Raw genomic sequence first — 25,119 nt, 5'->3', positions numbered from 1 at the left:
TTTTCTATGCTGAGCTCGTTTTGTTTATGAATCGTGTTATCACTTCCTTCATTGCTATTGTTTTAGTGTTTGCTAAATATTCGTGCTGGTCCTCTTATTTTGATGTGAGGGTTTATCATTTTTCTTTGAGGTTACCTTGTGATTTATAGTTTTCTTCCTAAGTTTAGAACAATCTGTTCTATCTTGTAGTTGCCTTGACTTCCCTGTCATCTAGAAGTTCTGTAATGACACAATTTTTCACCTCTTTTTGTTTTGTGGTTGTACTCATTTGTCAATTGATGTCTCTGTTTCCCTGTTTACAATCTTGTAGGCTCATTTACTTTGGTTGCTTTCATAACTGGGTTGGTTTCTGGGTTAGGTCATCATGTGTGTTAATGGTCAGTTGTTGTGGTCTGTTGTTCCTTCTCTGTCCAGAGGGCTCCCTTTAGCATCTCTTGTAGGGTTGGTCTGGTTTGAACAAATTCCCTTAATTTTTGCTTATCTGGAAATGTCCTAATTTCATCATCATATTTGAGGGACAATTTTGCTGGATACATAATTCTTGGTTGGAAATTTTTCTCATTCAGGGTTTTATGTATACCATCCCATTGTCTTCTCGCTTGCATGTTTTCTGCCGAGAAATCTGAGCTTAGTCTTACTTGTTGCCCCTTGTAGGTAACTTTTCATTTTTCCTGTGCTGCTCTCATGTTTCTTTCTTTGTCTTTGGTTTTAGTGAGTTTGATGATGATATGTCTTGGTGATTTTCTTTTGGGGTCTAATCTGTTTGGGGTTCATTGGACTTCCTGAATAGATATAGTCTCATCTTTCATCATACCAGAAAAATTCTCTTCCAGCAAATCTTTGACAATTTTTTCTGTGGTTTTATTTGTCTCTTCCTGTTCTGGAATTCCAGTTACACATAGGTTATTCCTTTGATGGTATCCCACATGAACCTTAGGATTTCTTCATTTTGTTTTGATATTTTTTCTGATTGATCCCTTTCCAAAGAAGTATTGAGGTATTTGCCTTCAATCTCACTAATTTTGTCTTCCATTGATTCAATTCTACTCCTTTGCTCGTTCAATGAGTTATCTGTTTCTGAAAATTTAGTATTAATCTTCTGGATTTCTGTCTGTAGATTTTGTATCATTTCTAATATTTCAGTTATTCTGTCATTTTGTTCTTGTATTGTCTTTTAATTGTTCTAGGGTTTTCTCTGTGTTTTCCTCAATTTTGTCAGTGTTTTCCTTGATCTGTCTCTCAATTTGTTGAAGATACCTAAATATAATTCTTTTGAATTCCTTATCAGGGAGTTCCAATGCTGGGTCTTCCTCAGGGATATATTTTGGGTCTGTATCCTGGTCCCTTGTTTCTCCTGCTTTATCTCGCTTCTTTGTGTGGACTTTGGTCTATTGTCTCTGAGGCATTGTGACGTTTTTGTGTTTATATTTAATTGGTGATTGTATGTTGGAGTGACTTGTCCATGATTTTCATTTTCTTTGTTTTGTTTGTATGTTATCTATGCAAGCAGGGTACTGTGCTGTGCTCCTCTATTCACTAGTTGACAACACTTATACATTCATCACCTGTCTCCTTTCCTCTTGTCAGCCTCTTATATGTCCCTGCTGATGTTGGCAAACAGAGCCTATTCTTAGGTCCTTGGAATCTGAATGAGAATGCTATCACTTTAAAATCCAAAATGGTTGTCACTTGTAAATATTCAAAATGACTGCACCTTCAGTCACTTTAAATATCCAAAATGGCTGCCGCATGTAAACAATCAAAATGGCTGTGCCCTCTGTACAGTGGAAAGCTCAGGTTGTCTCCCTCTTTGCTGTTTCTGTGCCTAGTCACAGGCCACCAGCACAGTTGTCCCTACAGCCCTTGGTGACCAGGGGTGATCTTTAGGTCAATTCTCAGGTCTGAACACCACTTGGAAATATTCAGGCTTTTGGTCCCATCAGAGTAGCTGGCAGTCCACAGCTCCAACTGTCTCTGTACTCACTGTTTTCATTCAGGTTTTTCACTAGTTGATGCCTAATGTGCTTCTGTATAGTTTCTTTCAAAGCTCAGGGCTCCAGGATTATCTTCTGTATCTCTGTCAATTGGTTTTTCTTTTCTTTGTGGAAGAGGGTCTGTGTCGCTTGTCTGCCTACTCCTCCATCTTACTGGAAGTCCCCAGAACTGTTGACTTTTGCAGCAGCAGAGGTGGGCAGGTGGTGCTCAGAGCTGTGATCCTGGTTTAAACCAGGTATGTTCCAGGTGGGGGAAAATCACTTGTGCTAGTCAGGATTTTGTGGATTGCAAGTGACAGAAAACCCAACAAACTCTTGCACAAAAAGGGTTATTTACTTGGTTGTGAAACTGAAAAGCCCCAGGTAGAGATAGTGCTCCTCTGGGGATGGATAAAATTACCTAAATTCTTTTGATCACAAACAGATGGAAATTCCAGGTCATCAGTCAAAAGATTTCACTTTCCCTTCCTTTGTTAATAAACGCAGTTGCCAAACGATGGCTGAATAGGACCCGCACAATTTCCATCCCCTGCCTGCAAGGAGATCTTCAGCTGACTCGTGATGTTCACTGGGCAGTTGGGACCTTTGCCTTGGCTGAGCTGGCACTGTAGGGACTACCATGTGACTTTTACATTAAGGGGCAGAGAGTGTCTAATCTTTTAATTACCCTCCTTGGGACAGAAGTTTGGGACATGTGGTGACTTCCAATTATAACTTCCCTTTGATTTATTTGGAAGGGGAGTGCAAAGTGACAGATCTCTCCTTATTTTTATAATAGAGACATACATCAAAAGAACAACTAGGCAAGATTCCCAAATTAAAGGTGTTGTATGTATTCCTCCCTCATCGCAAATATGTAGTCTGTCTTTTTGGAAGTAATTTGGCAATATCTTGTTAAAAATAGCAACCAGTAGTCCCAGTGTGTTAATGCCCTCTGCACCCCATTAGAGGGAAAACTCATTGCTTGGCAGTGTGAGGGGCTCTCAGATCCCATTTGGGGGACTTTCCCAAGGGTCATTCCTAATAGCTGGATTCAGGGTTCATACAGATGCTATTGGGACTTGGTCTCACTCCCCGTTTCTCTGAGTCCTTCCTCTCTGTCCCTGTCAGCTTCAGACTTACATCCTCAAAGCTGTGAGTCCAGTGAAAAGAAAGTACCTCGTTTCTGGCCACTCCAACAAAAGCCCCAGGATTGGCTCTGATTGGACCAAGTGCCCATCTCTGAGCCAGGGGAATGTGATGCTCTGATTGGCCAGACCTAGGTGGCACAAATGGTTTAGCTGTTGGTGGTTCAGACCCACCCAGTGGCACCATGGAATAAAGGCCTGGCAGTCTGCTTCTATAAAGATTACAGCCAAAAAAATGCTTATGGACAGTTCTACTCTGTAACACATGGAGTCTCCATGAGTCAGAATTGACTTGATGGCAATTTTTTTTTTTTTTTTTCATTTCATACCCCCACAGACAGGTTATCAGCTGCATCAGAACCACACTTAGTCCAGCTACTTTGACCTTCTGACTTGTTTCTCATACTTGTTAAGCTTGCTCTTGCCTCAAGGCCTTTTCACATGCTGTTCCCTCTGCCTGGAATGCTTTTCCCAGAGCTCTTTGGCTTCTTCTCATTTTTCTGGTCTGTGCCTAAATGCTACCTTCTTAGAGAAGCCTAAGACTGACCCTACAGTGCCCAGGTTCTCTCTGTCCCCCACTTGCTTTCCTTTCTTCATGGCATAGTCCCAGAAATCAGACTAGGTATAGGCTTGCTTGCTTACTGTCTGTCTCCTCCACTAGCCTGCGAGCTCTGTGGGGGCAGGAGCATTGGCTTGTTCCCACCGGCTTCAGTGCCCGGCCTTCAGCCAGTATGCGGTAAATATTTGTAAACGTGCTGGAATCAAAACAAAACAAAACCAAGCACAACACTTGCTGTCAGGTTGATTCCATCTCATGGCACCCTCAAGTGTGTCAGAGTAGAACAATGCTCCATAGGGTTTCCAATGGCTGATTTTTTGGACCTAGGTTGCCAGGCCTTTTTCCCTAGGACCTCTGGATGGATTCAAACCTAGCAGCCAGGAGTGTTAGTCATTTGTCCTGTCCAGTGACTCCAGACTCCTAGAATATAACCCCTCAAGTAAACAAACTAGTCACTAGAGGACTTTTTGGACTAGGTTCTGTGCTGTTGGACTAGGTCACAGGCTGTGGAAGTTAGGACACTGAGTGTCACAATTGTTGGAGCAGTTCAGGCTTGTCCTCTACAAGATCTGCTGGACTTCTTTCTGCCTCCAGTAGTGAAGCAACAAAGAGGCAGAAAGTATGGTGAGGTGGGGTAATCTGTGGGACACCCTAAGGACATGGCCAGTAATGAGGAGAACCTGGATAAATCCCTAGTCACGTTGTTGGTGAGGCTGACAGGTGGAGCCTCACTGGTTTCATGTGATGAGGATTCTAGGGCCCCTGGCTGCCGCCTGATGGGATCTGCATAGGGGATTATTGATGAAGGGGAGGTGAGGCAGCTCTTTACAGTAACACATGCCTCACTCTGGGATGGCAGCCAGGCAGCTAATTAGAGAGCCCAGCAGCTGTCCAGCCTTTCAGGCAGCCAGCAGCAGCTCCCCAGTGCCGGGGGTGGGCAGTGGGGAGGGAAAGGGGCATGTGGCGAAGGACCACCCTCCAAAGTACGGTGGTTGGATGGGGAGGGTTTGTTCAGAAGGGCACATTGAGAGGGCCGGGTAAGGTAGACTGGGTAGATGGGGAGGAGGAAGGAGGCAGAAGAAAGATTGGTGAGATGTCCTACAAGCAGTACAATCTGGATTCCAAGCCCTGAGCAAGTTGGGCACAGTGGAATGGCAGGGCCAAATAAGTGGACTAGGTACCTGGCTCCCATCTCTACCTTCCCTATGCCAGTCTGGCCCCCAGAGACTGGGCTCCTGCCTTGCTGGCCAGACACAGCCTCTCACCTCGGGGGGAGGGCAATTTAGAAGACTATTTGCATTTATAGCTGTGCATGGGCCACCCTTTGCTTGGGGAGTTGCCAGATCCACTTGTGTTCAGGGTTGGTCTTCCTAAATGGTAAGTAAAGGCAGTTGTTCGGGGTCATGTGGGAAGAACTGGGGGACTTTGAGTAAGGAATCGCCACCCCCCCCCCCCCCCCCCCCCCCCCCCCCCCCCCCCCCCCCCCCCCCCCCCCCCCCCCCCCCCCCCCCCCCCCCCCCGTGAGTTTTGGAAGCATCTTCTCTTTACTTTGTGTGTATCTGGAGTGGGGATGATTGGAAGATGTTTAAGGAAGAAGACAATAAGGAGCTCTGGTGGCACAGTGCCTGAAGCATTTGATTGCTAACCAGAAGGTCAGCGGTTCAAACCCACCAGCTACTCCAGGAAAGGGAGATGGGGCAATCTATTTCTGTAAAGATTTACAGCCTTGGAAACCCAATGGGGATTGGTATGAGTTGGAATCAACTTGATAGCAGTGGGTTTGGCTTTTTTTTTTTTTTTTTTGTGAGGAAGATGGTGAAAAGGAGGGACACCCTCAATGAGATGCATTGACGCAATAGCCTCAGTGGACTCAAACATAGGATCATGAAGATGGTTCAGGACTGGGCAGCGTTGTGCTCTGTTGTACATAAGGTAGCCATATGTTGGAGCCAACTCCATGGCAAGTGATGGCAGCAACAACCAGGAAGAGAAGAATGGGAGAGAAAAAGAGGTAGTGTTTGCCCACATCTTCCCTGGCTCCAGTATTAGGCTGCAGGGCCATGGCGATGGGGGTAGGAGATTTGGTTTTCAGGATTCAGTCAGAAAAGCAGAGACTCAATCCTGCAAGTCCAGCTTACCCTAAATAGTTATAGAGGAGGAGACAGAACGATGCAGAGGGAATTTCCTGCCAGCAGCTGCCGGTTAAACCTCTTTGGGAAATGAATCCTACGTGCATGAAAACTGGATGTGCCTTTTTAAAGTGCAAGCACATTGTAGATATAACAGAATAGTCACTGTTGATCTCTGACCTAAACCCAAGCTTGGCCTCTTGCCCATGTAGGAGCTTGCAGTGTGTCCTGGGATGACTGGGATGCTCTGTTCCTGCCCCAGCCCTTCTTGTGTGATAATGGACACCCACCACTTCCAACTCCACTTCTTGGTCCATGTGATGGTGCTTGGTGATGGGCAAAAGGAGAAAGCCTTTCTTCCCTTGTCTACAGAGGCAGCCAAACCATTATAATCCAATTATGATGCTTTGTGGGAGAGAACCCTTCCATGATGGTGGCCAAACATTAGAGAATGCCAAACGTTACTATTTTTAGTCAATACACTGGATTACTCAATCACCCAAGGATGTAACTGGACCCTTCACCTTTTTTGTCCATCCATCCACCCAACAGAAATTCCATGGCCTCAAGGAATTTGTAGTGTGGTGGGGGCAACAGACACATAGGAAATAATTTTAAGATGGGCAACATGTTTCAATGGAAGGATGCCCACAGTCCATGGAAACACTGCTGTTGTTGGGTGCTGTCCAGTCGATTTTGACTCATAGTGACCCCGTGTGACAGACAAGAACTTCCCCATAAGGTTTTCTAGGCTGTAATCTTTATGGGTGCAGATCACTAGGTCTTTCTTTCAGAGCCTTTGGGTGGGTTTGAACTTCCAGCCTTTCAGTTAGCAGCCAAGTGCTTAACTGTTGCACCACCATGGCTCCATTAGTGATGAAATAACTGGGAGGCTGTGGGCAGTTGTTACAAAGGAATAAAGCGAGGGTCTAAAAGGAGGGGTTGGTGGGCTACAGGGGAAGGAAGATAAGAAAGTGCCTTTTGGGTAGAGGAGAAAGCTTGAAATGGGTGATGATCTCTGCTCCTTCAAGCCCCCAGGAGCATCCCAGGCATGTTGATGGAGAAACTGGATGGCCAAACAGGACTGTATGTTTACAAAGGAAGTGTTTAGTAATGTAAGAAGTAGGTCACCCTGAATGAAAGATATGTATAGGCAGATGTATGCCTTAAGAATGAGATTTCAGTGGGAAGCAGTGAGAAGGCATGCTGAAGGGGAGACCCTGGAGGCTGAGGTCCAAGACTGGAATCTGCATGGTTTTGGCCACAGCTGTTAATGCCCTGAGTCTGAATGGGTGGTAATTCCTGCCTTCCCTGAGTCACAGGATTCCTAGGAGAATCATGAGATGACAAACGGGAAAAACGTTAAGTCCTACCCATGTTAATGTTAATAAGTTGTTTTAAGGACTCTTTACGCATTATTTACGCATGTGGTGGTGGTTGTGTGCCGTTGCGTCGATTCTGACTCAGAATGACTCTATAGGACAGAGTAGGACTGCTCCGTAGTGTTTCTTAGGCTTTAATCTTTAAGGGAGCAGATTGCCGGGTCTTTTCCCCAGTAACGTTGCTGGTGGGTTTGAACCTCTGATCTTTTGGTTAGTGTTTTAATGCTTAACCATTGTACCAGCAGGACTCCTTTCACACATTCATACACCTCCAAAGCTTACGTCTGGCGTCAGGCCATGCAGGCCACAAAGGAACCTCATGTTCCCTGTAGACTGGGATCTGCATTTGGGGGGTAGGGTGTGTCTGAGGAAGCTGGGACAGCTTATGCACTTGGAGGCAGAGGAGAGGGTGGGCTGTGGTGGGCCCAACCCCCTGCCATGCCATCACCTCCTGCTCTCTTGTTGTTGTTGTTATGTGCCATTGAGAGTCGGACCTGACTCATAGCGACCCCTCCTCGGATTTCCGAGGCAGTATCACTACGGAAGTAGATTGCTCAACCTTCTTTCCAAGGAGTGGCTGGTGGGTTTGAACCGCCAGCCTTCTGGTTAGCAGTCAAGTGCCTTAGGCACTACGCCACCAGAGCTCCTACCTCCTGCTCTAGCCCCTGCCAGCTCCATGGGGGAAAAGCCTGCTGACCAGGAAGCTCCCAGGAGAGAGCCTGTTCTGACAGCTGCGGTTTCATCTGCCAAGGGTGGCACCCCAGCCAACAATGAGCTTCCAGGGTTGACTGCAGCAATGGCAGGCCGTGCTGGCAGGATGTGGTTTTTGGTTTCTGTTTCTGTTTTGGTTTTGCTTTGTGCTATTGATGTGGCCTTCCTAGGGCTCAGGGAAGGGAATGTGCTTGTGGGTAGGATTTCATTCGCCTGGCACAGGGTCGGGGTGGTCCTGGTGGTAGTGGGGTTAGACATGCCCATTAACGCCCTTTCCTCAAGGTGATAGGTACATGCCAGTGTGACGCCTGCCCATCATCAGGCCAACTGGTGATCCTGAGGGAGTGGGCTGTGTACAGAGGGAGGAGGCTGGACAGGTCAGGGAGGGGTGGTGACTCTTGTTTGTGGAGGAGCTGGGGAGAGCCAGAGACAGTGGAGCACAGCACAGAGACCACTTCATACCCTCTGTGCTTTAGGGAAGAGGCCTCAAAAGAGACCCTGGGCCTGCACACAGTTCACAGAGCGTGGGCCTCCCTGTACCTCTTACCAGCACATATGAACACAGTGAGTCTCAGGGCCTCCCCTCAGCCCTTTCACTTCTCCACGGTTCTCTTAGTTCCTCACAAGTTGTTCCTGCTCAGTGTGCCTGGTGGGGAGAGGAAAGAAGGTGGAGATGGTGGTGGCACAGGGTGGCCAGACATGGGGGAGGGTACCAACTCCTACTCCCAGACACAGACTGTCCTCAGCTTTGGAGTGGCCAGCTTGCCCTTCTGCAGGCTTGTACTGGGTGTGAGCCTTGGCCTTGGCCCCTTGTAGATGGCACTGTAGGCAACTTTTTTTTTCCAGGAAGCTTCAGCACTTTCATATTAAAACAAAAAACATTGGAATCTCTATCAAATGGTCAGTCACTCTCACTGCCACTGAGTTGAATCTGACTCAGAGCAACCCCCATTGGGTTTCTGAGGCTGTAAGTCTTTACAAAAGTAGATCACCCCATCTTCCTTCCACAGAGCAGCTGGTGGGTTTGAACCGCTGACCTTCTGTGTAGGAGCCTTATTCTCTGTCCACCAGAGCTCTTTATCAAATGGTAGTCTTGGGGATATTATTAAAAAAGTTAGGATGGAAAAATTTGGGAACAGATAAGGGTGATGGTTGAACAACACGATGAATATAAATTACTGTCACTGAAAGTACATGTGAAGAATGGGGAAATATTTTGTTACATATATCTTTACTTCAATTTAAAAATAAGAGAAAGGAGACAAATATGTAAGTGGCAAAAGGAGTCGTAAGATTTAGATCAGCTTGTCGCCAGCTACTGACCTTAACAGCAAGGGTCTCAACAGTACTAATACACCAGCAAATATTAGGGTGGTCGGGTTGGGGTGGAGGGTTTTTGCGCGTGTTTTGTTTGCTTGCTTGTTTTTCTGTGTGTCGCTGTACCTGACTCCCACAAAGGTAATAGGTATGTCATATGTTCTCTGCTTTCTGTGAGGTTCTTGGCCACCTTGAGAACAGATGTACACCCTGCAGTGTGAAGATGAGAGTGTAATTTGAAGCTTAAATGCAGTGGGACTGGATTCTGGACGTGCGTACTTTTGTGGCGCAAGAACCCCTCGGGCCTAATCCCACTTGTGAAATGTCCAGGCACCTTCTCAGGGCCCTCCTATCTGGACTAACCAGACCTGAGCAAACAGGACCACAGAGAGGAGGTGGCAGGTTCCAGGAAAAGGGCCCGGTGGCCTGGAAAAATGTGAGGCACTGAGCCCGGAGCTCTGGGCCCTTGTGGTGTCTGTCTTGAGACTGCCTCCTCTGGCTGGCCTGGTGGGGCTGAGCTGGGGGCAGTTTTGGCTAATGAAGGCCTCTTCTTTTATTCCCAGGGACACATGGGAGCCGCCTGCCCAGCAGCCAAGGATTAGCTGAGCCCTGGGGCTGATGCTTGCCCATGCTGCTGAGAATGGCACCGGCGCCCAGTCTCACACCAGGACAAAGGTTAACTCGGGACACTCCTGGACAGTGATCCTGATGTCTGTTCTGAGCTGCGCACTCAAGGTTGTGATAAGTGAGTATGTTACAGTCACCCAGGGCATCACTGGTGGCTGGAGCCTCATTTAGCCATTCTAGGATGAGAGGTGGCTATGTCACACGCTGAAGCCATCTTACAACTGACACAGCCTCCAGAAAGTGGGCCAGATGCAGACTGGCTGAGAGGAATGAATTGAGACACATGGGAGTTGGCTTCCCAAATTCTCTCTCTTACCCATAGCTTCATGGATACTGTGGGCCTCTGGCTTTATATCTGTGTGGTCGGAATTGGACCTCACCTGGGATTTCACACTCTGCCCAGGTGCCATGCATGGTTCATGTAGTGCCAGCTCAGAGGGCCTCAGGCAGGCATCCCAGGGCATTTGTAGAGTCTTAACCTGGTTGAAGCAAACAGTTAAGTGCTTTGCTGCTAATCAAAAGGTTGGTGGTTCGTCAAAACTCAAAATCATAAAAAAGACCAGCTTTACTGGTCTGACAGAGACTGGTGAAACCCCTGACACTATGGCCCCTAGTCACCCTTCAGGCCTGGAATTGAACTCATTCCCGTAGCTTCCATCCAAACAATAGACAGGCATATAAGGTGAACATTTATACCAAGTAGGTACACTCCTTAGAACAATTAACTGTGGGAGATCAGAGGGCAGTATTTGCACAGGGAGATAGCTCAGAGGGTAGGAATGCATAGGCAAGAAGGACACAGGGAAAAGGTAACCACAGGGAGGAAGTGGGAAGAGCACTGTTACATTATAGGGATTGCAACCAATGTTATGAAACAAAATGTGTATGAACTATTGTGTGGAAAATGAGTTTGCTCTGTGAGCTTTCACCCAAATCACAATGGAAAAAAAAAAAAAAAAAGGTTGGTGTTTAGAACCAAACCAGAGGCACCTCAAAAGGCCTGGTGATCTGTTCTGAAAGGTCACAGCTGTGGAAACCCTGTGGCGCAGTTCTACTCAGACATGCGTGGGGTCTCCTTGAATTGGAGTTGACTCAACAGCAACTGGTGACTGGTAGCTGCCATGAAAGTGATTGCCAGGGCATCAGGAGAAACAAGTTCTCCGATGTGTCACCACATTTCAGCAGTGTTTCTGAATGAGGCAGGAACCTTCGTCTGTCCTCACATGCCCTTTCTTTCGAGTCTCAGCCTCTGCTTTTTCCTTGACAGTGCTTTACAGACTGACAACTTGCTGCTTTCCCACACCCCGGAGGCCTGTCTGGCCTGAGGGCTGTATGTCTGTACAGGGACACACAGGCCAGTGTGGACTCAGGGACCAGCAGGAAGGAAGGGAGCTTCCCTAGAAGGCAGGCCAGGAGGAGCTAGTGTTTTTGCAATCCTGACTGAATACACTTCTGGGAGTTTTGGGAGGGTACATGGGAGTCCTGAGCCTTCAGCTTCACACCGGAGTTTGAAGGGAGGGGAGGATTGGTAACCAAGTATTTCTCAGTTTTTGGGAGATCTTGATTCTCCTCCAATTTCAGAGTTCAGAATTTAAAACCAAGGGGCAGAATTTGCTTTCTACTCAGCCTGGACTTGCAAAATACTTTGTTTTTGGAGAGTCTTTCAGAAGTGTGTTCTTGAATTGGTTTGTAGCTGGGGTGTTGTGAGCCTGGTCTATGGGGGCTGGGTAGAGGGTAGAGAGATGGTTGTGGAGACTGCTGTGGGAATGTACTGACTCAGGCAGGGACCTATTCCCCACATTACACAGAGCTCCCCAGAGCAATATACGTCACCAGCCCTAAGACTGTTATGCCTAAGATCCTGTGATTCCACTTCTGGAATTGTTCATGGAGAACTCTTTGGTTAGGAAGTAGTTCCAGTAAAGAAAAAGGCTGATTTTTTTTGCTGCAGTCATAAAGTTTCTGGTGGTGTCATTTGTAATTGTGGAAAAGGAAAAATAATTACTCTTCCTTTCTTGAACATCTGTGTTAACTAAATGACAGTTTTCACTTTGTGGAGTATTACACAGCCATTAAAATGGTGAATACATGAGCTATATAACCATTTGGAAAAATGGTTATGATATTGTTAAGTGGCAATATCAGGTTACAGAATAAGTACATTATTATAGCTTATAAAATATACACCTGAGCAAAGATTATAAGATGAAAATGATAATAGTTTAGTAGAATTATGAATATTTTTCTTTCTAGAAAGCATGGATTTGCTTTTTTTTTTTTTTTTAATTGTAGTTTGGGTGAAAATTTACAGAGCGAACATTTCCATTTAACGATTTTACACGTTTTGTTGCATGACATTGGTTGCAATCCCGTTAGTGTAACAGCATTCTTCCCACTTTTTGCCTGGGTTCCTTGTTTCTGTTTGTCCTTCTTTCCTGCCCCTTCTTGCCTTCTGAACCCTTTGGTCTCATATGGCCAATTGTACTGAGGACTATGTTTCTCTCTGGTGTTACTCACTTTATAGGCCTATGGTTTGGCTGAAAGTTGATCCATGAGGATGGGTTCAGTTCCAGGCTTGAAGGGAGTCTAAGGGCCACAGTCTTAGGGATTCCACCAGTCTGTATCAGACCAATAAGTCTGGTCTTTTTTATGATTTTGATTCTTGTTCTACTTTTCTTTTCTCCCTCTCTGTTATGGATTTTCTGTTGTGATCCTGATCAGAGCAGTTGGTAGTGGTAGCTGGATACCATCTAGTTCTTCTAATCTTAGGGTACTTGAGGCTGTGGTCCATGAGTCCTTTGGACTAGTTGTTTCCCTGAGTCTTTGAATTTTCTTCACTCTTCTTTGCTCTGGATGAGGAGAGACCAGTAGTTGCATCTCAGATGGCTGCTCACAAACTTTTTTTATGTGTGTGATTTGGGTGAATATTTACAGAGCAAATTCACTTTCCATACAGCAGTTCACATATACTTTGTCTCATGTCATTGACCACAGTTTACCACAATGCAACAGCTCCCCTTCCACTTCCTCCCCATAGTTACCTCTTCCCAGTGTCCATCCCTCCATGCACTTCTGCCCCCTGAGCTCTCTCCCTGTATATAAGCAGCCCTTTTTTCTCCCATGATTGTTCTCTCCAAGGAGTGTATCTACTTGAGGTAAATGTTCAACTCATATGCCTGTACATAGTTTGGCTGGAAACCACAGGTGTGGGTTCAATTCCAGACCTGAAGGGCAGCTAGGGTCCATAGTCTCAGTGGTTCCACCAGGCTCTATGGGACCAGCAAACCTGGTCCCCACCTTTTTTTTTTTTTCTCCAAATGATTTTGAGTTTTGTTCCACATTGTTCTCCCTCTCTATCCAGGATCTCCTACATAGATCCCCTTCCAAGTGGATGACAGTGGTAGCCAGGCACCATCTGGTTCTTCTGGTCTCATAGTTGTATAGGCTGCAGATTGGATGGTGTACCAGTTGCTAGGACTAATTGTTTCCATGAATTTTGGTTTTCTTCATTCTTCTTTGCTCTGGACCAGGAGAGACCCATCGTTGCATCTAGATGGCAGCTTGCTAGCTTTTAAGATCCCAGTCGCTACTCGCCAAAGTAGGAGGTGGAACAATGTTTTGTATAGTATGTTATGCCAATTGAACTTGATGTCCTCTGTGACTATGGTCCCAAGCCCACAGGTTCAATTACTCAGTCCCTCTGGGTAGCTGGCTGTGACCAAGCAGTGACCACAACCTTGTCCCTTGTCAGCTCTACTATACACCTGGGTATTCTGATCATTCATATAAACTTATAGGACCATTGTTTGCCAACCCTATATATGTTCTTGTATACACTCCCCATTTCATAGACATACCTAATTGTTTAGCCTGTCCATATACCCATATACCCATGTTAGGCTTCACTGACAATGCAGTACTGTATGTGCAAAAGGGTTCATATTTGTTGTTTGTACCTCCCATGTACCTCTCTATGTCTTTCTCATCCTCAGTGCTGCCATATCAGTCACTCATATTTGGTACATTGCCCTTCTCTTCACCCAAATCAATACTTATCTCTATCTATCTAACAGCATTCCCTCCCCTCCCCTCCCACCCCTGGTAACCAACAAAGAAAATTTCCTTCTATAGATAAATCTTTCCTTAACTTTTACAATAATGGACTAATACAATATTTGTCCTTTTGTGATTGACTTATACTCAGCATTGCTCACAAGCTTTTAAGACTCTAGTCACTACTCATTGAAGTGGGATCCAGAACATTGTCTTTGTGGACTTTGCTATGCCGGCTGACCTAGATGTTCTCCAAGACTGTGGCTCTAAATCCCAAGCCGAGTGACTCATTCCCTCAAGGTGTTTGGTTATAGCTAAGAATTTTTCAGAACTTTGCTCCCTAAATTTGGTACAATATCCTTGGATATATTTGCAGCACATACAAATACATATGTAGAAATATCCTCTGCCAAACTGGTATATACTGGTGGGTATACTCCCATTCACCTTCCCACATCTGTGCAGCTTGCATGTCTACTTGTATATCTACTGGTAGGTGTTATTTGTTATTACTGTTATTGCAGGATTGTGTATGTCATCGTATTTACCTTTGTGTCTTTTACTCTTGTGCACCTCCCAGTGACTTCTTTTGCCATTGGTCATGTTGCGCTGATGGGTGTTCTTCTTTTGAAACGAAATTGAACCTGGATAATAACACAGCACGTTATTGATAGTGATTTTCTTTAAGATATGAGATTATGGGGAGTTTTTGCTTTCTAAGGGAGCTCTGGTGGCATAGTGCCTCAGGCATTTGACTGCTAACCAGAAGGCTGGTGGTTCAGCTACTCCTTGGAAGGAAGGTTGGGCAATCTACTTCCATAGTGATACTGCTTCAGAAACCCAAGGAGGGGTTGCTATGAATCTAACTTGACGGCAGTGGGTTTGGTTTGGTTTGTTTTGCTTTGCTTTCTAAGGCATCCTTTCTGAAAGTTTAAATTTCAGCTGTGAGTACCTGTTACTTTTGTAATCAGGAAGAAAAAAAAAAAGAAATTTAAATGGTAAAAGCAAAAATAAAAAAAGCTATACTTCCTAAGAAAGTGGAGTAGAGAAAGCCTGAACCAGTTAGCTGTTGGCACTTGCTTTCATCAGTGCCTAGGGGCCTGGTTTGATTCATTCCTCCATTCATTTATTCCACATGACTAGGTATTATGACCAGGCACTGCCTTAGGCACTAGTGACCCGACAGAGAATAAGACAAAGCCCCTGACCTCATGGACCTATCATTCTAATCGGGGGAGACAGACATAGATAAGGAGCAAGATATCAGGTAGTGAAATAATGCTATGATGACAATAAAAGGGGATGATGTCAATGCCAGTGAGGCTATTTTGGATTGGGGAATCAGAGAAGTCCTCAGAGGAGTGACAGCTGAGCTGAGAGCTGAATACCAACAGGGAGGCAGCCCATGAAGGTCTGGGAAGAGCATTCCTGGCAATGCAGACCCCTGGGCTCTGGGTCCTTTGCTTCTTGGGCCCTGGTGTTGGACCTCTGTTCCCAAGCCAGCTCACCTCTCTGGCCCTCCCAGTTGGGTTTTGCTTAGTGTCTCAGGCCTCCTAAAATCCTCCCCTGCCTGCCACTGTGTGTGGAACAGTTCTGATACTCTGGTTGCTGTTGCTCTAGGCAGATGGCTCCTCTGGGCAGCCTGCAAGCTGGCTGGCTGGCCACTGCTCTTGGCTGGCATTCTGTGGGAGGGCTGGGCCATCTGAGATTCCCAGCAGCTGGCAGACAGGGAGGCACTGGAGAATGTGTGGTGAGGGGTCTTTGAATGGTGCTGGGCCATCTGAGATTCCCATGGGCTGGAGGACAGGGAGGCACTGGAGAATGTGTAGTGAGGGGTCTTTGAATGGTGCGTGCCTTGAGGCCCCATGGAGTGGCTGCTGCCTGGTCCTATGAAGTTCAGTTTTGACCTTGGAGGACCTTCAGGTGGATCGTGCCTCATCTTGGCCTGAGGAATAGGCTGGGTGATACCTTCAGTAGCAGTGACACCCAGTTCTGAGCTTCATGGATGATCCACCTGGAAACTCATGTTCTTCTCCTTGCCTCCTGTCATCTCTCCGTACACCTTCCCAGTCTTCCAGAAGCAGAAACCCAGAAATCAAGAGCCTGCGGTCAGCCTCAAGGGCAGTGTGGTGTGCTGATTGGGAGTGAAGGCTCTGGAAACAGCCTTGGTGGGTTTGAATCCCAGCTCTGCCTTTTAAAGCTGCAGTAACATAGGCTAATTATTAGCCTCTTTCTGCCTCACCTTCCCTGTCTGTAAAGTGAGGTCAAGGATTATCTGAGGTAACATATATGAAATGCTAAGAAGAGCACTTCTTGTGACTTGGGAGGTGGAGGGAAACCTGCCACATCACTGATCCCGGGGGCTTTTTCTGGGGGATGCCCACAGCAGGAGAGGGTGGAACTCTGGCATGTGAGCTTGCCAGTGGCCACAGGGATTTCCCTCCACTTGCTTTCCTCTGAGCCCTAAGTGAGCCCATCTTTCCCTCCCCTTAACTTGATAACCACAGGGGAAGCTCAGGACAGTTTCAGATCTTGCACCCAGAGATAAGAACAATTGCCCTCGCCTTGTTGACCTCCTGCCGAGGGGGCTGGACTCAGGGTCTCTGAAGCGTCCCCTCATTGCCTTGCCCTTAGAGGGGCCTCCTCCTAGTGGGCTGGGTGGTCTCCCTAGCACATGGAACATAATCATTTTGGTGCTTGGGGGTGGGAGTGAAACCTGGGAAGTGAACAGAGTGAGAGAGGAAGACCTGGCTACGTGGAAGGGGAATCCTGATTTTCTAGCAAGGGGCTCCCCTAATTGGACAAAAATTCCCAGAGACGTGACACTTTGGCTTCCTGGAACCAGATGTGAATTTGTGGCAAAACCAAGGGCAGTCCTTCCCTCTGATTTTGTCTCCAGCCTGTCTTGGACCTTCTTTGGTGATCTCTTCACCCTTCCCGCCTGCTTGCTCTGACCTCAGCCTCCCTCAGCCATCTCTGAGAGCATCACAGGAAATGTTTCCGGGGAGCTCCTTTCCCCATCACCTGTTCCCTTAGAGAGGCAGTTCCTGTCCTGAGAAGTTACCTGAGTTCTGGCCCTTCACTGGGACTCTGTGTTCCCTAGCCCTTTCATCAACAAGCAGGAGGGCTCTTGTAGTTTTGAGTGTTGTTCCCTGTAACCCTGCTTGTGAAACCATCCACTGTTCTCCAAGCCCTTTTACCTGCTTCCAGTCTTGCCCACGCTCTCCTCCACTTTACTCCACCCGGAATGTTCTTCCCCGGGCTGCCCCCTTTTTGTACCACAATCATCAGGATGGTTGTTACCAGGAGAAAGAGGCCAAGGGCTTGTGAGCTGCTGGCTCTTCCTGCTGCAGGCTTTCCCAGAGCTCTGGTCCCAGGGCTGAACAAGGACATACAGGAAGGGTTCTGGGCAAAGGGGTCAGGTAGGGGGAAGGCCTGGGCAGGGACTAGGGTGTGTGGGGCTCAGCAAAGAGCTATAGTTATAGCTCAAAGTGTAAGCATGGCTCCTTTGATTAGAAATGGGTTTGAGCAATGACGTTCAGAAAATTCATCCAACACTGCCTACTATTCCTCTCCCCAGTCTTCACTCCATCCTCTGTCCCCAGCCAGGTCTTTGTGTTTCTTCCGATCATCTTGCCTGGACCAGCCTTGGACACGGTCTGGCCTTGCCTGGGTATGTGTCCTCTTCGTCTACTGGAATTATTCCTGCTGCCCAGAAACAGGATCCAGGCCTCAGGGGCACTCTGTTATTCCCAGTATCTGGGAAGTTCCCTTCTCCCTTTGGCAGCCACTCCTTTCATTTCTCTTCTGCTGAGAGGGTTTTGTGGTCCAGCTCTTCCAAGTCACCAGCCCCAGGGACACTGGAGTCTCTTGGGTTGTTACTGGCTGGGAAGCCATTTTTGGTCCCCCTAGAACGATGAGCTCAGAGGCAAAGCGAGCAGAGTTTCTAACTGTGCAGGAGGTGGGGAGCTGACGTGCATGCTGACATCCACTCAGCGTGTCCGGCGGCCGCAGCTGCTGGGGCTGCGAGTCAGCACCTCTGACTGGGAAGCCCCTCTCCCCAGTCCTGTGGGCGGGGAGGAGCCGAGGGTGAGGGCCCAGATGAAGGAAGAGAGGCCCTGAATGAAGGCAGGCTGCGTCATGGCCTGTGTGGACCCCCACCTGCCTCAGTGCTGTCAGCTTTGGGTGGGTTTCTCTGGAGCACTGTTCTCTCCTTAGCTCAGTGGGTTCCCAGCCAACTGAGAGACTTGCCAGGAACACCTGCTCTTTCATTCCACCCTGTTTTCAAGCCTGACCCTCAGAAAGCTGGTTCTGAGATCCCTTTAATATACCCTCCTCAGCCACAGGGTAGCTGGGAGCCTCCCGCTCACTCTCAGCTGAGCTTTCTTTCTCCTACAGGCTGGATAGTGTTTCTTGGCTTCACTCTTGTTGCTCTGAGTGAGGTGAAGACCTAACCCGCCTGGTAGGGGAGGCTGCCCTGTGACTGGTAAGGGTATTGCAGAGGGACCCTGCCTCAGGTAGGAGGTGGCCCTGGTGCTCAAAGCAAGAGGGGTTGTCCAGGAAATCTGGCTTCAGGGCAAAAAACGATAGCTACCATCTTTTGAGCTCTTGCTGTATTCTAAATTGTGTATGCGTATTAACTCATTTATCCTCATAGTAACCCTCTGAGGTAGTTATCTCTATTATCCTCACTTTACCTATAAGGGAACTGAAGAACAGAGGTCAATAACTTTCCTTAGATTTTCCAGGTGAAGAGTATCAGCCAGGACTCAAACTGAGGCAGTTGGTATATAGAGCCCCTGTGCTTAACCACCACGCCATTCTGAAACCTGTGAGTCAAGGTTTGTTGTTGGGGGTGGCTCAGAAGGGAGGAACTAGCTTTTGTTTTACATGACTTCAGGTTTCCTTAGGTGCACTTGTTTGGCAAATTTATCAAACATCTTATTCAACAAATGTTTTCAAGGTAAAAATTTAACTTGATAAGAGTTATATATGCTTGTTAGAAAAATTTTACAGTTTGCAGAAAAAGTTAATGAAGGAAATAAAAATCACTTATGATGTTACCATCTAGAGATGATTGTTGCTATTTTTTTTGTATATTTTCATGTATTTGCCAAACCAAAATTTTCATGTACATAGGCTTTTTTTGTTTTGTTTTGAATTTATTTTTTTATTGTGATTTGGGTGAAAGTTTACAGTGCAAATTCACTTTCCACACAGCAGTTCACATACACTTTGTCTCGTGACATTGACTACAATTTACCCCAATGCAATAGCTCTCCTCCCACTTCCTCCCGATAGTTACCTCTTCCCTGTCCATCCCTCCATGCACTGCTGCCCCCTGAGCTGTCTCCCTGTGCATACACAGCCCTTCTTTCTCCCATGATTGTTTTCTCCAAGCAGTGTATCTACCTCAGGTACATGTTCAACTCATATGCCTGTCTTTTGTTTGGCTGGAAGCCACAGTGTATATAGGCTTTTGCAAAGTCATTTTAATATAAGCTTTGCATACTGCTTTTATCTCTTGTGTTAAGCAAACATTCATCAAGTGGCCACTAGTGTTGGCCTTCAGGTAAATCATAGCAAAATAGAGTGCTAACCATGCTCATAGAGGAGTGAGTGTGGTACAGAGGTGGACAGACAAGGCTGTGGACAGCTCTGGAGTTGGGGGTGTTTGGGGAAGTCTTCACAGAGGAGGCAGCATGAGCTGAACCTTGGAGGAGGATTATGGGCTCACAGAGGAGCAGTCACAGGTGGGAAGGGCACCCCAGGGAGCAAAAACAGTAATGTAATGATTGGAGGTTGGGATCTGAGGCAGAGGTGGGCTGTGGATGGCTTGCCTGTCATTCCTAGGGGTTTGCGCTTTGCTCTGTAGATGTTGAAGATCCACTGAAGGGTTCTTAGTAAAGAGGAACATCAGATTTGCATTTTAGAAAGAATGCTTGGTTTATATACTTTCCCTCAGTGTGCTGAGTGACTTGAAAGAGAGCAAGGCATGTCAGGGGGACCAGCCAGGAGAATATTGGAGTCATCCAGGTGGGAGATGATGAGGCATGAGCCAGTGCAGTAGCAATGAGAAAGAAGTGAAAAAGAGTAGATGGATTTCAAAAATATTTAAGAGGTAGAAAGGATAGGAGTTGGTGCCTGACTTGGTGCCTTCCCATGTGATTTGCTTTGGCCCATGAGATGTTAAGAGGTGTGACTTAACTAGAATCTTGAAAAGCACTTCTGTAGTTGCGTTGACTTGTTCTGGTGCCTCTACCACTGCTATGAGAGGAACATGCTAGGGCTAGTCCACTGGGCCCAGGAGGAGGATGAAAGATTGGTGGAGTCCTCAGATGACCTGCAGTCTCATGATCATGGCCAGCCAAGCTCTACCAACCCCCAGCCAACTTGCAGACACATGAGCTATAATAAAAAAATGATAACTGATTTAAGCTATCATTAAGAGTTTTGGGGATGATTTTTTATATAGCAAATAACTAATGGATTAAGAAATGTCTTCATGTTTGTACGGAATGCTTACTGTGTACTGGGCATGATTCTGGGCACTGCAATGCAGTCCTGAACCAGATAAAAATCATTACTCTTGAGGAGTTTGCATTACATACGGATATGGTAGAGGAAGCTATGTTGACTCCAGTGCTTCTGGCTTCTGAGTGCATGGTGGTGCCATTAGCCAGGATGGGATCATGAGAGGAAAACAGATAATAAATTTGATTTTGGAAAGGTATTTAAGGAGCTCTGGTAGCATAGTGCCTGAGGCACTTGACTGCTAACCAGAAGGCTGGTGGTTCAAACCCACCAGCCACTCCTGGGAAAGAAGGTTGGGCAATCTACTTCTGTAGTGATATTGCCTTGGAAACCCAAGGAGGGGTTGCTATGAGTCGGGTCCAACTCAATGGCACATAACAACAACAACAACATGGGACATTTAGTTGGAGGTGTCCTAGAGGTGGAAAGCTATTAACATAACAGAAAATACTCTACCAGAGGGAGAAAGTAAGTACTGTGGAAATGCAGAGTAGGGAGAGAGGACTTGTGACTGAGGAGATGAGAAGGTCACCTATAAACTGGGCTTATACTTGTGGAGTGAGTGGAGAAGGCCATACCAAATGGAATGGATCAGTAAGGCATGGAGGTCAGATAGGGAGAGCTGGACAGTGAGAATAAGGGAGATAAAGTTGAAAAGGTAAATTGAGGTGACATCATAAAGAGTCTTAAATATCGGTCCAAGAATGTTGTAAATTTTCATTAGGAAATGGGGAACGATTTAAATGTTTTTGAGCTGGGGAATGACATTAGACACACGTCTGTGAGATGGGGAGTGATGTGCAGTAGGATGAGCACTGAAGTAGAAATAAAGAATTTGAGGTCTTGGCTCAGCTCTGCCATTTACTGGCTCTGGAATTTAGGACAACTGACCTCCCTCTCTGAGCCCCTTCTCCTTACCTAAAAACTGGGAGTAACACTATCTGCCCACAGGAGTCTTACTTTTGTTAGAACCAATGACAAAATGCAAATGAAAGTGCTTCAAAGACCACAAAGCAATGCACGTGGGTGGGTATTATTGTGGCTAGGCCTGCTTTAGCTGAAAGATGAGACCAGGACTCCCAGACAGGCAGGTGGACTGCATGTATCACTTTGTTGACCTCTGTTCCCTCTTACTTCTTGGAGAGAGCCCTGACTGAGATGTCAGGCCTGGTGGCACCGGCAGCTGGCAGAGCTGGGACTCATCGTCTCATGGCCTGCGTTCCAAGTTCTTGATGTAGCCCTGAACTCCCCCACTTGACCCTCCACGAAAACAACATGTGACATTTAAGGACTGCCTGCATAGTAGAGCCTATGCCAAAACTGCAAAACAGAGGACTGTAAAACTGTCCCTGTCCCACCGGGAGTTCACAAACTAGGTCAAGAGGGCATGCACCTCAAAATAGTCAATAGCATGGCATTTGGTAGAGGGCCCAGTGAGTTGTCCAGACAGTCACTGGAGGAGAGCTAGGAGAAAGCAGAGCCTGTGGGTTGGGCCGGTCTTCAGGGAAGCAGCATGGAAGCTGAACCTTGAAGATTGGGTGGAGTTTAAAAGAGAGGAGGGAGAAGGGAATAAGTAGAGGGGGAAATTTCTGTTGCTCCGATAATATCCCCACAATATTTTGACTAAGCACAAAAACTCCATTTAACCTAGCAGTTAAAGACAAATGTAGTAGGTTGCTTAGAAAGATCTCAGAAACTTGAGAGAAATGGGGTTGAGAAGAAGTGGGGGAAGAGGTGGAGTCCACAGTCGATGGGTTGAGTTGTTATTGGTTGTTATCGAGGAATCGGTTGTTATTGGTTGCTGTCAAGTGGATTCCAACTCATGGCAACCCCAAGTATGTAGAGTAGAAAAGTTCTGTAGCATCTGCAAGACCTTTTGGAAACAGATCACAAGGCCTTACTTCTTTATTTCTTTTTTTGAAATTTTTATTGGGATTTGGGTGAAAGTTTACAGAGCAAATTCATTTACCATACAGCAGCTCACATACACTTTGTCTCATGACATTGACCACAATTTCCCACAATGCAACAGCTCTCCTCCCAGTTCCTCCCCATAGTTACCTGTTTCCTATGTCCTTCCCTCCCATGCACTCCTGCCCCACAAGCTGTCTCCCTGTGCATACACAGCCCTTCTGTTCTCCCATGATTGATCTCTCCAGGGAGTGTAACTAGCTATATAAATGTTCAGCTCAATGCCCATCTTTTGTTTGCTTGGAAGCCACAGGAGTGGGTTCAGTTCAAGGCCTGAAGGGCAGCTAGGGGCTATAGTCTCAGGGGTTCCACCAGACTCTATCAGAACAGCAAACCTGGTCCCCCACCCCCCCCTTTTTTTTTTAATGATTTTGAGTTTTGTTCCATTGTTCTCCCACTCTATCCAGGATCTCCTACATAGATCCCCCACCAAGTGGTGGACAGTGGTAGCCAGGTACCATCTAGTTCTTCTGGTCTCATAGTCCAATAGGCTGAGGATCGCATGGTGTACTGGTCGCTTGGACTAATTGTTTCCATGTGTCTTTGGTTTTCTTCATTCTTCTTTGCTCTGGATGAGGAGAGACCCATTGTTGCATCTATATAGCCACTTGTCAGCTTTTAAGCTCCCAATCACTATTCCACAAGGCCTTACTTCTGATATGCCTCTGGGCGAGTTTGAAATGCTAACCTGTAAGTTAGTAGTGAGTTAGTAGTCCAGCACTTAACCAATGTGCCACCCTGGAACTCCTAACAAAACCCAATGCAATGCCATCGAGTCGGATCCGACTCACAGTGATCCTTCCTTGGGTTTCTGAGGTGGTATCACTATGGAAGTAGATTGCCCAACCTTCCTTCTGAGGAGTGGCTTTGAGTTAGTGGGTTTGAACCACTAGCCTTCTGCTTAGCAGTCAGATGCCTTAAGCACTACCCCAAAATGTGCCAACTCTTCAACTGAGTATGTTGTTGTTGTTGTTGTTATGTGCCGTCGAGTCGGCCCCGACTCATAGCGACCCCTCCTTGGGTTTCCGAGGCAGTTATCACTACGGAAGTAGGATTGCCCAACCTTCCTTCCGAGACTGAGTATAGATAATCTAAAAAAGAAAAATTTCTTATAGGGCGTGTAGCCAAGTAGCATTTGAGTAGAGTTGCTCAGAGTTGTTTTCTTCCTTTTATTTTTCATGCCCACATGGCCAGGGTAAAAAAGCCCAAACTCACTGCCAGTCAAGTCGGTCCCGACTCATAGCGACCCCTCCTTGGGTTTCCGAGGAAATATCCCTACTGAGGTAGATTGCCCAACTTTCCTTCCCAGGAGTGGCTGGTGGGTTTGAACCTCCAGCCTTCTGGTTAGCAGTCAGATGCCTTAGGCACTGTGCCACCAGAGTTCCCATATAAATACATATATATATATATGTTTGGAAACACGAGAGGAAGGATAAAAGTAGAGAGGCAGGTTTGAAATCCTCTCCATGCAAATGGAAACTTGGACTGGGCAGTGGGAGGGTACAAGTAAGGTTGCTCTCCAGCCCTGACCTGTCTCCTTTGTGTCCCCAGTAGCTGGCCCCAGTAGGCGCCATGGCTTCTGCAGAGCCCCTGACGGCACTGTCGCGCTGGTACCTGTATGCCATCCATGGCTACTTCTGCGAGGTGATGTTCACGGCAGCCTGGGAGTTCGTGGTGAACTTTAACTGGAAGTTCCCGGGGGTTACCAGTGTGTGGGCCCTCTTCATCTATGGCACCTCCATCCTCATCGTGGAACGCATGTATCTGCGCCTGCGGGGCCGCTGCCCCCTGCTGGTGCGCTGCCTCATCTACACGTTCTGGACCTACCTGTGGGAGTTCACCACCGGCTTCATCCTGCGCCAGTTCAACGCCTGCCCCTGGGACTACTCCCAGTTCGACTTTGACTTCATGGGCCTCATCACCCTGGAGTACGCTGTGCCCTGGTTTTGTGGGGCCCTCATCGTGGAGCAGTTCATCATCCGCAACACCCTCCGCCTGCGCTTTGACAAGGACGCCGAGCCTGGGGAGCCTGGTGGCCCCGTCGCCCTGGCCAATGGCCACGTCAAGACTGACTGACTGACTTGGGGGCTGGTGGGTGGGGCCCGGGGGTTTCTCATAGAGCCTGTGGATGAAGACCAAGGAAGTGGGGTTGGTCCCTTCTGTGCAGCACAAGCCCCACCCCGTCTGTCATGTGGGGCACACACAGCCTCAATACCCGTCTCTGTGGCCTGGGGTCTGTGGGAAGGGGCCTGTTCAAGTGTCTTTGTCGGGGTGGGGATGTGGAGGCGACAGAAGGACATTGGGAAGGGTCCGTGGATTATGGGCCAGCTCAGAGGATGGCAGTGGGACACATGTGGCTGGGCAGCGATTGGACTACATAGATGACTGTGAAAGCGTCAGGCCCTGTCCTGGCTAAGGGACTTTGAGAAGGGGGCAGAAGGTGGGAGGCAAGGCCTGGAGAGACTTTGGGCTGTTGCTGTTGCTGTGGTTGCCTCTCTCCTCTCACGTGGGTCTAGTTGGGCTTTGGCTGGCTCCATTAGGCAATATTCAGGTGCTTGCTTGCAACCAATACCTCCCTGGGGGCCTGCTGTGCTGCAGCCTAAGGAGAGACTGGGCAGTCACGAGGCTGCTTGGCAGCAGGGCTGGTCTGCAAGGGCTAGGAGGCCTTCCCTTGGCTCCTCTCCCCTCCCCCAGAGCTCCACGCTGCTCCCTTGG

At 47.3% G+C, this 25,119-nt stretch overlaps 1 protein-coding gene across 1 annotated transcript; it reads left to right on the top strand.

The window, feature by feature from the left end:
* The first annotated feature begins 9,837 nt into the window (after positions 1-9,837).
* TMEM229B (transmembrane protein 229B) lies at positions 9,838-24,480 on the top strand. Its single transcript, XM_007942304.2, is given in 2 exon segments — positions 9,838-9,957; positions 23,956-24,480. Coding segments are annotated over 2 exon segments (645 nt in total).
* Positions 24,481-25,119: the final 639 nt, after the last annotated feature.

Source organism: Orycteropus afer, unplaced genomic scaffold (assembly GCF_000298275.1).
Source record: "Orycteropus afer afer isolate SDZICR_OR568_19922 unplaced genomic scaffold, OryAfe1.0 scaffold00088, whole genome shotgun sequence".
NCBI classification, from domain to species: domain Eukaryota; kingdom Metazoa; phylum Chordata; class Mammalia; order Tubulidentata; family Orycteropodidae; genus Orycteropus; species Orycteropus afer.
Note: the sequence above shows the minus strand (reverse complement) of the source record. Positions and strands in the feature narration are given on the sequence as shown.